At 32.5% G+C, this 14,988-nt stretch overlaps 1 protein-coding gene across 12 annotated transcripts in view; it reads right to left on the bottom strand.

The window, feature by feature from the left end:
• VPS13B (vacuolar protein sorting 13 homolog B) overlaps window positions 1–14,988 on the bottom strand; it is a 798,456-nt gene that overhangs the window by 678,521 nt on the left and 104,947 nt on the right. For all 12 annotated transcript variants that reach the window (XM_059994971.1, XM_059994970.1, XM_059994972.1 and 9 more), the window contains 3 exons: window positions 14,644–14,813; window positions 11,660–11,854; window positions 3,723–3,847 (listed from right to left, as the gene is read on the bottom strand). In XM_059994971.1, coding sequence (XP_059850954.1) covers window positions 3,723–3,847; window positions 11,660–11,854; window positions 14,644–14,813 — 490 coding nt within the window. The remainder of the gene's footprint in view (window positions 1–3,722; window positions 3,848–11,659; window positions 11,855–14,643; window positions 14,814–14,988) is intronic.

The raw sequence follows: 14,988 nt of genomic DNA, 5'->3' as shown, positions 1-14,988 counted from the left end.
TCCAAATTCCTCCCCCACTGTATCCCTTCACAGATCTAAATGGACTAACCCTGACTTTGTCCAGACAATATTGTCACCTAGAAGCCTCTACACCCTAACCAGCCTCTGAATACCTGGGTATCTAACTGATTCAGCCATTAAAGCCCAATTCCAATGCCACTTCTCTGAAGCCATTCCTGAGGTCCTAGAGAAATTCTCTAATTTTTTTAAACTAACAAGAAAGACATTCTGCTTAAGCCTCAATTTTGCAATTTAATGACAACTGTTTTCATCTGTGTCTGTGTCCTCCCCTACTAGACTGTAAGTCTTCCTGGTGAGGGGATATCTTTTACCCTCACTGCATTCTACTTTATTCTTTCCCCAATCCCAACACTTAGCAAAGTGCCCATCAAGACACAGAAAAATGAAAAATATTTAATGACATCTAATATCCCCTAATACAACTGAAGCATCTTAAGGGAAAGAAAAAATGGCAAAGGAATAAAAAAAGAAATTGACACAAACTTCAGGCACCTATTTTTAAATTAAAACTGCAGATCAAGAATGTGTAAATCGTCAATGTTCATGCAATATAACATTGTATAGTGACAAAGGCAAACTATCTAAAAACTACATTACACAGTATAGACGAATCTGACAAATTATTTTAAGTGACAGAACCAGTCAAAAAAGGAATATATGTTGTATGATTCCATTTATATTAAATCTAAGAATATATGCTATTAGATACCAGGATAATGATTAACACTAGAGGAGGATGAAAGAGAGAGGCTTTTGGGATGCTGATAATATTCTGTTTCTTGATCTTGCAGCTGGTTACCAAGCATTCAGTTCAGTTATGAAACATCATAATATACATACTTTTCTATAAGATATTAATATTTAAATCAGAAATTTTGAAAGAGTTGAAATGTTTATCATTTCTCTGTTTTGAAAAAAATGTTAAGGCCAAGAATATATCTAAAAGCCTAAAAGCATTATCACTGTAGAAATTTATAATATAACTATGGACAGTAGACCAATGCTTAATTCTGCTAGCAAAAACAATGCTATCATACTTTATTGTCCTTTAACCAACCATTTACTGCCCTTTTTTAAACATCTCATACCAAAAAAAGAGTCAAGTTAAAATTTAAATTAATTGCTCAAGATTTATGTCATTAATTATTATTTGTCACTGCTTTTCTCACCACACTCTACACATTTCAGTCCTGTTCGAAAGAACTAAAACAGCTAAAGTTAACCTGATATAAAAAAATGAAAAAAAATTTTTTGAAAAGTTTATTTTTTTATGTTTGAAAACTATGTAATATAGAATGAAAGATACAATGTAACCAAAATATTTTGAAAAAAATAAAATCTAAGAAACTGGAGTTTTGTAATAGCTTGCTCATTCAGGTTAAAATATATTAACATGAACATTTAAATGGGAGAGAAATAACTTTTTTTAAATGTTACTTAAGCCACACATTTTAAAAATTACCAAACCTGATTAAATTAAATATTATTTGTTTGCAGCTTCACATATAATTAATATCTCAATTTAGAAATATTTTAAAACAAAAATTATACACTATTTTGCTGATTTAAGTAAAATCTAGATTTTCATTACTAACTCAAACGTACCAACTAAAAAATTTTCAATGTGCTATAAAATGCCTTTGTTTCAAATGCTGTGGCCTGTAGTAAATATGCTCTTCTCATTACAGCATGAAATATAAACACAGCTTCATAAATGTGCTTTAAGAAACTCTGAAATGTGAATTTTAAAAGTCCAAATGAAACAGCTTGTATAATTTGAGGAAGGGAGAGACCATGAATGGGGACAGAGCTGACATAATCCTCACTCACTGCAACAGTTAAATAGAATTCTCAGTTCTCATATGATTTCTATTTAATTCAAGTATTATATGATGTATTTTATCTGGTATTTTATTCATTTCATTTAACTAAGATACATCTCAATTTATTGAGTTTTGTACTGATTACTTTCAATTTAGAGCTGCTAAGAATAATTATAGTTTACTTTGTATTTGCTAAGGAAAACAATTTAAAGAAACTATTTCAAAACAACATACTTCTGTAAAGCATAGCAAAAATACCACTGAAATAATGTAGAAGTGGTCTTAACTACAAAAAAAGAAAATCACATCCAAATAAATATTAGCATTCTGTGATCTCATGCTTTTAGTATTTAATTGGAATATTTTCATTTAGATGTCAGCAGATATATTTTAAACCAAATTTGGCAATATTTAGAGTAAGCCTTACACATCCTTGACATGTCTTACCTATTTAAATATTCAACTTTTTTCATAAAAAGGCTATAATTCACTTTGGAAATTTTGGCTGTTTTATTTTTAAAAAGAACTTAACTGTTTCCCACGGTGAACTGCATTGTATCTAATAAACTTTTAGGGTCATGAGTGATAAATAAATCAACAGATACAAATATCTATTAAAGTTGATATTGACTTATCAACTGGTAAGTCATGGTATTTTGTAATAGATCAGAATATAATACTTGGCTCAAATGCAACATGTAAACAATAATAAAAAGTTGAAAAGTGAATCTCTACACAGCATAAGTGCCATATGAGGACTATGGATGACTAAGGACAAAATTAAACTTATCAAGAGAAATTAAGAATAAAGTAATTTAACAGTGATTTCACTTTATAGAAGAATTGGTTCCAAGACTGAATTAACTTCAAGTTCTATATTTTTTTAATTTTCTGAATCAACAGGCAAATTTCTTTGAAAATGTTAGCATTTACTTCACAAATTTCATTTTAAAAGTTATATATTATTAAAGGAACTATATTTTTAACAAATGAAGTACTTTAGATAAGTCAAATCTATTTTCTGAAAGTTATGTTGCTTTTCATAAATAACTAATGAAAATACATCCTACAAAAATAAGCTTAATACTAATTAGGAGGAAAAAGCAAAGATGTATTCCCAATAATTGAAATGATCCAAATTTTAAAATACAGAAATATTTCACTAGAATATAATTTCATTTATTTAAATCTTATTTCATACACTTAAACAATTATTTCTTTAATATTAAAAACACTGCTTTCAACTAAAAGAAAAAGGTATGATTAGTAACTATTGACTCTCTTTTTATAAATCTCTTTTAATTCAGGAAGAATGACCTCCAAATAAAGGAATCCAATACTAAATGAAAGTAAGGGCTAAAATCAGTTTCTGCCCAAATGCAGAGTGACTGTAAACAGACATGTCAAATATACTAAATCTATGTCATGGATATACTTTACTCAGTGGTTAGGAATACACATGAAATTGTTACTTAGTTGAAAAATACTTTGGCCTTGATATTATTTGCAACTTATTAAAAAATCTTTGTAACCTCTCAAAAAAGAAAAAGAAAAAAAAAAAATAAAGTACTTGCCCTGGAGTTCCTATACAATGTGAAAAAGCAACATTTTACTATAGCTGCGATATGGATTGATAGTTATTACCCCAACAACAGTTATCACCACCACAAATACTATAACCTAATAGATTTCAGATATTTAAAAGAGATTTTTAACATCTCAGTAAAAAAAAGATACATGAAGTATTAACTTCACATATTTTTCTAAGGGTTTATATAAAACTAACACACTGGCATAAGACAGATACGATTGGGTTTTTTCCCCTCCTAAGATAATAAGTGAAAATTACCATAAACCATACTTTAACACAATACTTACCAGCATGTGGACAGTTTCAGAAGTTTACCATAAAGAGCAGTGCTGAAAGAGGGAATAATCGGTACAGGTATGCAGTAAGATCCCCTACAATCCAAAGAGGTCAGTCCTGCCTGGAAACCAAATATCTGCAACAAAAAGAAAAGATCCAAATGTTCACAGAGACAAAGTTTTAGTAAGCACAGGATGAAATACGTCAGTTTCAATTTGCTCTACAACAGCTGCACACTAAATATGTTCTGATGTCTTTTTCCACTTCCCAAACATCAACATTTTCTTCTATTAAATCTGACATTAACTAAGTCAGAATTAAGAAATTTAAATACACAATATTTCTTTCATATCCCTGCAAGATTACTCTTCTTTTGACCAATTTTAGGTTTCACATTTTATTTCTATACATAACTCTCATTTAGCATTTTATTGTCTGCTACAATGCACATATTCTCTGTTAAACTGACTACATTGTGCACATCACAGATATTGTTAATAAATCACTGTTATATCATTTTATTCCTAAAAGAATATTAACTACAACAAAAACAATCTTAGAAAGTATTTTGCCTTCAACTTACAGTATGCACACACAAAAAGGATATCCCAACATATCCTAAATAATGTTACATCTTTTCCCTTTCTTTTGTGAAAATAATGGTAGGGCTGAGGTTTTTCACCTCAGGTAATTTGGTACATGGCATAAATTACTCTTTATAAGTTTATTCTTAAAACTAGCATGTCACACTCAAAAATTTTATAAGCATTCCCTGAAATTCCTGAAAACTACATTTGCCTTAATAGGAAGAATCAATGTAACATCACATTTTACACGAAACGTTACAGAGAACAGAATATATTTCTTCTTCCATTATTTTCAATAAAGTAAATGTCTCAAACAGGAAACACTGACACACAGAGATACAAAACAAAGAGTTACTGTTTTCCAACAACATGCAAAAGCCGTTTAACCCCAACATTTGTTTCATTATTATTTTTTATTCCTTGGGTTTATAAAGCACTAACTTCCTTATCTCTAGGATTAATATTAGCTGCTAAATTCTACAGTGAAACATGTTTAAAATATACCTCAGTAACTAATTTCCAATACAAAATACTTTCATTTAATGAACATAAACTAACGATCAATTTCTTAGAAAGTAATATTAAACTGCTTCCAGTTTCAAAAAGCTATTCTGCTCCTACCATTCATCAAACTGACAATGTCAAATCTTTTCCTGTAAAGTCGGTTTTCAGTGAACGAAGTAACATTTTGGAAAATGAACATTAGTTAGAATTTTGTACTTTCAAAGAAAAACTGCATTTCAAAGGGCCTACCTACTTAATTACTATCAAGAAAAATGAAAGTGATATACCTATTGATTACTATAAATCCCACTATTAACCAAGATGCAAGAAATAAAGAACTGAGAAGAAAAAGAAAAAAGCATGTTTCTGATACTTAATTGATCAGCCTTAAAAATTAAGTTATGCCACATTTATATTCTTTGAAGACTTGCTCTAAGCAACACTATATGCAAAGAACTTCTGGGCACTGTACAATTTCAGCATTTCATATTTCCTCTGAAAGGGCCAATATTTAAAAGTTTCTGAAATTTGCAATTATTAATACCACTTAATACAAAGCATGATTATTCAAATGATGCCCAACCTCCAAATATTTCTAGAATATGAATCAGGGTAATACTTTATCAAACTAGATTATCTGTGTTCAACTAAGAACTCTCTCGAGTCACCTTCTAATACTCTATAAATGTCCCAACAGTATAATCACAGACACTATCATTAATGTACTCAGATGGAAACTGGGTGTTGAGGAGATCCCCTGCTGGTTGTCTGCAGAACTGCAAGGGACTTTGGGGAAGGTCCTGCATATTATTCTGTAATTTTTTTAAGTTTTTACTAAATGTACATGTTGTCCAGAGATGACTCCAGAGAACATTCAAGCAAGTATAAATTACAGTGAAATCAAAAATAATTATTTCAAAATAACCATCAAAAATAATTATTTCAAAATAACCAATTTCAACTCTCTCTTTTAAATCACAGCAGTAAGACACACAGATTTACAATACCTATATAACCGAATAACTTGTCAACAACCCTTGACCAAGATTACAAATACTTTATCTAGAAAAAGGAAAACCAGCACAGTATGAATTGAGGTTGTTTTCACCAGGATTGTTCATATATTCAGAAATAGAATAAAAATACTTATTAACAACACTGCAAACCAACAGTTTGAGGCATCAAGAATGTATGAAGCAGTAAGCGCAACTACTAATATAAGTTTTAGCTGAAGGAAATGCCAACTTGACTAAGATGACTTACACATGACATTAAATGGAAAGTTAAATATGCAGTGCCACCTTTTAAAGAATCCAATAAGAAAACAATTTAACTAAATCACCTCATTTTACATATGGGAAAAATAAAGTCTAAAAAGGATAAAGGACTTCTTCATAATTACCTATTGCTGGAACAGCAATATGATGTTTCATCTGATTTAGCTCATCTATTAGCTCACAATTTCACTCTGCCTTGCTTCCTCTCTCTATTCCCTGCTTCCCCTCTCCAAAAAAATATGGCTGATTCACCACTTACTCTTAAAGAAAAAACAATCTTTCTCATCACTACCTCTCCCCTCCAACCATCAGTAAAATTCCATTTCTCATCTGTCATCAGCAAAAATCTTGAAAAAGTAGGCTGGAAAATGCCACCTTTTTTTTCATTGCCTACTCATTCCTTAAACCCTCTAAATCTAGTTTCTATTCATGTATCCATTGAAACAAAAAGAAACACTGGACTGAAACTGATACTTATATTCTTTTCTTATGGAGAGAAATTAAGTATTTTCTCCTAATTTTTTTCCACCAACAATTTAAGTGAGGAAACAATAAATAAGTAATTTTTTCATCACTCAGAATTTTTTAAATGAATGTCATGTTGTCACCTATACTTTTAATGAAATAAAATCCTTCAGAATCCACAAGGAACGCTTACAACTCAACAATAAAAAGACAAAATAACTTCATTTTAAAATGGGCAAAAGATTTGAATAGATATTCTCCAAAGAAGATATACAAATGGCCAAGAAGCAGATGAAAAAAAAATGCTCAACATCATTAGTCACTAGGGAAACATATATCAAAACCATAAGGAGATACCTCTTCACAACCACCAAGATGATTAAAATCAAAAAGACAGTAGTAACAAGTGTCAGTGAGGATGTGGAGAAATAAGAACCCTAATTCACTACTAGTGGGACAGTAAAACGATGCAAGAATCCCTTTGGAAAAAAAAGTTTGGCAGTTCCTAAAAATGTTAAAGATACAGTTACCATAGAACAGGCAGCTCCACACCTAGGTATATACCCAAGGGAAATGAAACCTGTGTTTATACAAAAACCTATACAGAAATGTTCATAGCTATATTATTCTTAATAACCAAGAACTGGAATCAACACAAATGTCCACCAACCAGATAAATGGATAAACAAAATATAGTATATATCTAAACAATGCATTATTCAGTCATAAAAAGGTAATAAAGTACTGATACATGTTACAGAATAGATGAACCTTGAAAAACATTATGCTAAGCAAAAGGAGCCAGCCACAAAAAACCATATGCTGTATGATTCCATTTATATGAAATATCCAGAATAGGCAAATACATAGAGACAGAAAGAGATTAGTGTTTACAGGGGGTAGGAGGAGTCAATGGAGAGTAAATACTAATGGTTTCTTTTTGGGGTGATGAAAATGTTCTGGAATTAGATAGTGGTGATGGTTGCTTTAACTCTGTGAAAATATTAAAAATCACTAATTTCTATTATTTAAAAAAGGTGAATTTATGGTATGTAAATTATTTCAATAAAATTATTTAAAAATTTAAAACCTTACAACATAACTAAAGTTTACCTGATCCATGACCCTCACGCTAGTCTCATTGGCACCCCCACCAAGCCTAGATGCCCAGATCGCCCAAATCTACTTTCAGGAGTTCAGAACGTATCCCACCCTTTTGTTATACTTTTATAAACCCTTTTATATCTGTGAACAATCTTTAGCACTATTTTGTTTTCTTAATTTACATAAATGGCATCATACTATATATACCATTATGCTTCCTGACATTCCCACCAAAAATTATGCCTCAGAGAGCTATCCATGTGGGTATTTATAGACCTCTAGCTGTACATATCTGCATATGCAAAAATTTCTCTGGGACAAGGGTCAACAAACTACAGTATACAGGTCAAATTCTAACCACTGTCTGTTTTTGTACTACCTACAACCTAAGAATAATTTTTACACATGTACATTTATAACTGAACTGATGACAGGGAATACTAAGTTGAAACCCCAATTAGGTGAAATGTTATCCCAAGAAAAAGAATTCCTTCTTCTCATTAGTAAAACTGTATTACAAAAAAAGAGTCCTATCTTACATTTTGAATTCTGTCAACTCAAGATTCATGGAAATTTGTTCTATTATTTAAGTACCTACACAATATCCTAAATTTTCCCTCTTGGCCCACAAAGCCTAAAACACTTACTATCTGAACCGTCAGAGAAAAGTCTGCTGGCCCCTGCTATAGTATATATATTGAAAATTGGAATGGATGGGTGTAAGGTAGATGTGTTTTCAAATTTATTAGATTCTGCAAAAGCACTCTCCAAAATGATACCAATTATATATCCACCAGCCATGTGTGAAAGCACAATTCCTTGAAACCCCCAGGGAAAACTATTTACTGGAGGTCAAAAACTCCCAAATCCAAAAAATTCAAAGGGTTTTGATTCTACTATAACCTTCCTGATCTCTCTGAAGCATCCGCCATAGCTGATCCTTATGAGTAAAAGGCCTTAAATTTATATATTTTTCTATAGTTTACATAATGCTTTCACTAACTTATTTTTTATATATGTTTCAAACTTTAGGTGCCTTTCAATGTCTTAGCTACTTGATGCCACACTTATTCAAAAATGGGTTTAGCATTTAAATACAGAGGACTTGGTAAGACATATGAAAGTTTCACCTGCATATTTTCTTCCATGCCAACTCTCAATTAATAAACTTCATTACATGAAGTGGGAACTATATACTATTTTGTCAAATAGTCAATACAGTCACATTTACATACACAAAATTAAAACTTAAGCATTTATTTGAGTATTTAATTGAAAATTACTTGAGTCTAAAATGCCAAAGACACATGAAATAGACATCTAAATCCTCCACTGTAATATTTCAACACTGTAATAATGAAAATTAAACTTTGAAAACTTCCTCAAAGGTTACAGTAATCATGCCAAGTAACATGAACTGCTATAAACCTTAAAACAAATCGGTATTTTTCGTCAGTTCCAAACAGTCACAAAACTAAAACGCTCTACCAAGTTCTGAAAGTTTTTTTAAAATGTACTAGGCCACTGAAGAAGCACCAGAAATGCAATGAAATTTTTTTTAATGTAATCAAGTGGTCAAGACTAAAGACTTTATTTTTTAGAGTATTCAATATTCTTTTTTTTTCTTTTTTTTGCTCTACGCGGGCCTCTCACTGTTGTGGCCTCTCCCGTTGCAGAGCACAGGCTCCGGACGCACAGGCTCAGCGGCCATGACTCATAGGCCCAGCCACTCTGCAGCAGGTGGGATCTTCCCGGACCCGGGCACGAACCCGTGTCCCCTGCATCGGCAGGCGGACTCTCAACCACTGCGCCACCAGGGAAGCCCCGAGAGTATTCAATATTCTTAATACCAATGAAAAGTTTTTCTACATATATTATACTATGCCCAACACCTGACTTCCTGGGACATTTAACTTATCCATTACAGCTGTAATCAAACTTACCAAAACTTTATCTAGACTACACTGTAACTCTTACATTTCCCTGGAAATTCAAGTGAGCATTTAACATATTAACAAATAGTAGTGGTAAACAACTATTCCAATAACTTTTATGTCAGTATGAATGACAACCATATTGGTGACCAATAGCTTAGGTGACCATTTTCCTTGAGGATAGGGCATCCCTGTTTCATCTTTAACGCTGAGTGTCTGCAGTATGGAAAGAACTCAGTATTTACCAAATGAATGAATCCCACAAAAGTAGAATACCTTGGAAAGAACTGCCTAAAATTATACTTGCTTTGATAAAACAAGGCAAATATTCTTAACAATATAACCTGATATTCAAGTTGTGCCAATATTAAAAAAAAATCATACACCTTGGTGTATTAATCGTGGGAGTGAATAAAAAAGCACAAGTATGTATCTAACTTTCAAAAATACCTTCTGCTACTCTCCGCATGACATAAAACACTTGTTACAGATCATTATAATAATTATGTCCAAAGAATCATACTTTCCTATGTCCACACCCCTTTGTAACATAATACTGTCAACTCCTCCATCAAGGAAGTAGAATTTCCTTCTCCATCATCTTAAAAATGGGCTTTGCATGGACATCTAGAAAAAGATGAGTTTTTCCACTCTACATGGTTTGAAAACAATCAAATTTTAACACCTTAAATTTAAATATGCCTGGAGGTGATCTAAAACTAGTATCTTTAAATTGCTTTCTTTTTACTCTACAAAGACACAAATATTGGGCTTCCCTGGTGGCTCAGTGGTTGGGAGTCCTCCTGCCTATGCTGGGGACACGGGTTCGTGTCCCAGTCCGGGAAGATCCCGCATGCCGAGGAGCGACTGGGCCTGTGGGCCATGGCCGCTGAGCCTGCATGTCCGGAACCTGTGCTCTGCAGCAGGAGAGGCCGCGACAGTGAGAGGCCCGCGTACCGAAAAAAAAAAAAAAAAAAAAAAAAAAAGACACAAATATTTAAGAACTTCAAAACATCAAACTATAAAGCATGAAACAATAAAGCCAGGAGTTTATTTTTGGAGTTCTCTAATTTTCAGTACTTTACATAAAATTTAGTGCATTTTTAGTACTTTTTTTTTTTAACATCTTTATTAGAGTATAATTGCTTTACAATGGTGTGCCACTTTCTGCTTTATAACAAAGTGAATCAGTTATACATACACATATGTCCCCATATCTCTTCCCTCTTGCATCTCCCTCCCTCCCACCCTCCCTATCCCACCCCTCTAGGTGGTCACAAAGCACGGAGCTGATCTCCCTGTGCTATGCGGCTGCTTCCCACTAGCTATCTATTTTACGTTTGGTAGTGTATATATGTCCATGCCACTCTCTCACTTTAGTACTTATTCTTGATTTCAACTTGACATAGCTTCCTTTAGTCCATAAAACAGAATTTAATTAGGTACATGCTATCTCTACTTAGATTATACATGTGTATTTGCTTAGCAAAAACACTTATTACTCAACATCTGAGCTTATCTATTTGTAAGTACCTACGGTGGGATGTATCACATATTTATTAAAAAAAAAAAAGAGATGGAAGAGCTGAGCAAAGTCTCCAATAATTAACTTTACATAACTTGATTTAAAGTAATAAAGTTTTCCTTGGCATTAAGAAATTAACATGAATTCAATAAGAGGAAAATAACTAAAAAAAAATGTATTAAACTTGCTTTATAAAACATTGTCTCTCACAAATATTCACCTCAAAGAAATCATGAATCTTTTAAAACATCCTTAGTGCTCTTTTACATTGCTTATAATCAATGATATATGCAATCTTCAAAAATTATAATTACTATTATCTTACAGATATCAAGCTATTAACACCAAATAATTGAAGAAATCTTTAAAATAGGTACACTTTTATTTTTATATTAATTATGCTGAATAATGAATATACCTATCATATCTTATTTAAATCTCATCTTACAGGGTACTAATTCTGTAAAATTACAACTCTAAGACAAAAAAGATTTATTTAATTCTCCCGAAGCCAACCAAATACTAATACACAAGAAAATTCACTTTTCATACCTTAAGGTAGCAATGTGCGTAGCAATAATGAAGCAGATTATCAGAAGGCTGAGTAAGGCTGCTGACCACATGCACCAAATGTTCAGCATACATCGGCACAGAATGTTCCAGATTAATTTTATCCACCAGTATCTGAATGGATGGCAAAGGCCGAAGAGACTGGAAGTTTGTAGTATTCATGAAATTACTTGAGTTCTAGAAAATAACAGTGTTCACTTTATATTTCAGGAGAAAGTGACTGATGTGCAATGCCCTCTATACAAGCTTCAGAGTGACACATTATGCAGTGATATCAAATCATCCTAGAAATGATGCCTTTCTATGGGACTCTCTTACTGTAACCAAATAGAAACACCTTCTACCTATTTTTAGGTATATCCCAGATTTCAAAGAATGCCTATTTACTGTGAAATTATCAATGCCCTTTTAGCTAAAGCTTTTTATTTTTTCAGTCAACTAGAATATTGTCACAACGTGCCTCAGTACATTGAAGGTATTTTCTTAAGCTCAATAATTCACACACACAAAAAAATCCTAGATATTTCAGAGCCTTTATCTTCTTTCCCTTTATACACATTTAGATGACTAAACGATTAAGTGCACTACTCAAGACAATCTGAAAGATACAATAAGCAAAGTTTGCAGGACAGAAAAATTTCCAATCCACATCATATCTACTAATATTAAACATGCTAAAGGCTCATAAAGTCCTAAGAATCTCGAGGTAGGCTTCATATTTTCAGCGTTACAGAATCTTTCTAAGCTTCCAAGTAAATGGAGATAAATTTCAACATGTCCAGGGTATGAACCCAATTAGCAAGCCACCCCTTCCAGCCCTTGAACTTATTCCCATACCTGTAGCTCTCAATGAGGAACAGTATGACCCTCCATCCAGAGGTGTGGAAAGAACAGTTTAATTGTTTTATCTGTCTTTCATTATCATAATAATAAGGGAACAGTACTGGCATTTAGCAGGCATTGGCTAAAGATGGTAAAACTACATAATACTTCCCTAGTCCAAAAAGCCAATAGTACCATTATTGAGAAACACTGTGCCTAAAAATAAGTTGAAGATACAGTTCTTCCTTTTTGACTCATTAATAATTTTTAAACCATCACATATTGAGCAATTACTTTAGTAAGGGACTTTATTTTGGATTATTGAGATATAATATACAGTAAAGCACAAAATCTTAAACATAGAGTTCAACAAATTGTTATGTATGTAACCACCACACATTTCAAGCACCCTAAAAGGGTCTCCTATATCCCTTCTCAGGTAATATCAAATCCCCACCAGGGGTGGCCAATATTCTTTTGTCTGTTCTTCGACTTCATTTAAACAGAATCACACAGTACATACTCATGTCTGCCTTCTTTCATTCAACATATCTGAGAATTATCTACTGTTCACTCTTTGAGTTAACACTTATCATTATGGAATGACTCTTTATTTCTATCAATACCTCTTGTCTTAAGCTCTACATTTTCTGATATTAAAATAGCCACTCTATCTTTCCTTTGATTAGCACTTAAATGGTGTATCTTTTTCCATCCTTTTATTTCTAGTTTGTGTTACAGTTTTCAGCTCCAGAATTTCATTTCGTTCTTTTTTTAATGGATTGAGGTCTTTTGAAATCTTCCACTTTTTTGTCTCTTTCTTGAACTTATTAACCATAGTTAAAGTTCATGCATATACTGTCATATTTCAATTCTTCTCCACTGAAATTTTCCCCAGATGATCTCTTTACCCAGCAATACAATGAACAATTATGAGTGGCTGATAGAGAGCAAATACACAAAATGAAACTGATATATCTTAATTCTCTGCCATACTTCCATAAGTTCGATTTAAAGTTAGGACAATTTTTACTTCCATAATCATCATCATGTCACCATTAAAAGACATATAACCCCCAAAATAATAAATTAAAGATAACAGATAATACCTTATATGTATATGGCAGACTCAGAAAGCAATACATTGTATACAGACCTAAAATATTAAGCAACTAATAAGTCCTCATTAAGAAACACAGTAATAATCACTGGGTTCCTAACATGTGCAAAATGGTTTACATGCATTATCTCACTGAATATTCAAAATCATTCTAGGAGCTAGGTACTTTGGGGGAACTGCTCTATGCCAGCACCCAGACAATCTTAAAATCCATGGAGCCCACAAGGCAAGGCTAAACCACACAAGACCTAAGCCTTGGTGGAGCACCCTATGATATTATCAGAACAGGGGAAAATAGGCGGTCTTGTGCAGAACTGCTAAAAGACCATTTCTCAGTCGACTTCTCATCTTGAGAAACACTGCTATGGGGAAATTTTCTCATCAGCATCCCTCATTCACGGGGCTTTCCATCCACTCTCTCAGAGTACAGCTGTAGGCTATATAACTGCTTAGGTGCAGTGTGGAACTGAATCCTTGTCAACAAGGTACCCTACCATGTGTCCTGCAGGTCATTTGGCGCTCTAGATTCAGGGTTGTCCTGAAAGGGACAAGGCAAGCCAACACCATTACTGATTTGCTTTTGCTGTCTATGTAAGTAATAAACTATCTGAATCTATCAGGGCTTGTTGCTTCTTTACTGGCTGACTCTGTCAGCCTACATGAAAAATATAATTTTCTTTTGTTTTTCAGAAAAGGAAAACAAGGCTTAGAGATATAAAGCAGTGTCCTAAGGTGTCATAGCTTGTACATGGTCTGACATCAAGGCAAATGCTCTTCAACATTTATTTATAGAGCCTTAGCTTGAGGTTATTTTTTTAATCTATTTATTTATTTATATAATATATATAAATTATTTTCTAAGAATTAATAATCGTAGTTACATTGCTTTAACTTCATCATGGATAACTATTATATATAGCCAGATATTCTGATATTCTATTACTTAATCAACTTCCTCTTACAATATCACAGGACCAATAAATATACATGTATGAGAAAACAAGTAGTGAATGACAAAATATACCTTTTCTCCCATAATGACAGGTAGCAAATGATCCAGCAAGTTGAATTCAGCCATGAAAATTGTGAAAGTACATTTGAGGAGAGTAATACTTGTATGTCGAGTAGGAATATATTCCTCCAAAGATGCCACTTCTTCAGGATTCAGCATTGTTTCACTTTCACCCTTAATATCTAAAATGAAATAATAAAAATGCAATGAAAATTTATTTTTAAATAATTTTCTTAATTAATGAAAAAATTAATTAGTTCTCCAAATTTTAAGGTCAAATTCTTTTTTTCAACAATGAAGCAGTTGTAAAAATGTTGCCTTAAAGAAGAATAAATTACTCTAGAAATGTATGCCTTT

This window comes from Delphinus delphis, chromosome 17 (genome assembly GCF_949987515.2).
Source record: "Delphinus delphis chromosome 17, mDelDel1.2, whole genome shotgun sequence".
NCBI lineage: Eukaryota > Metazoa > Chordata > Mammalia > Artiodactyla > Delphinidae > Delphinus > Delphinus delphis.
The sequence above is the reverse complement of the archived record's forward strand: the minus strand, read 5'-3'. Positions and strand labels throughout refer to the sequence as shown.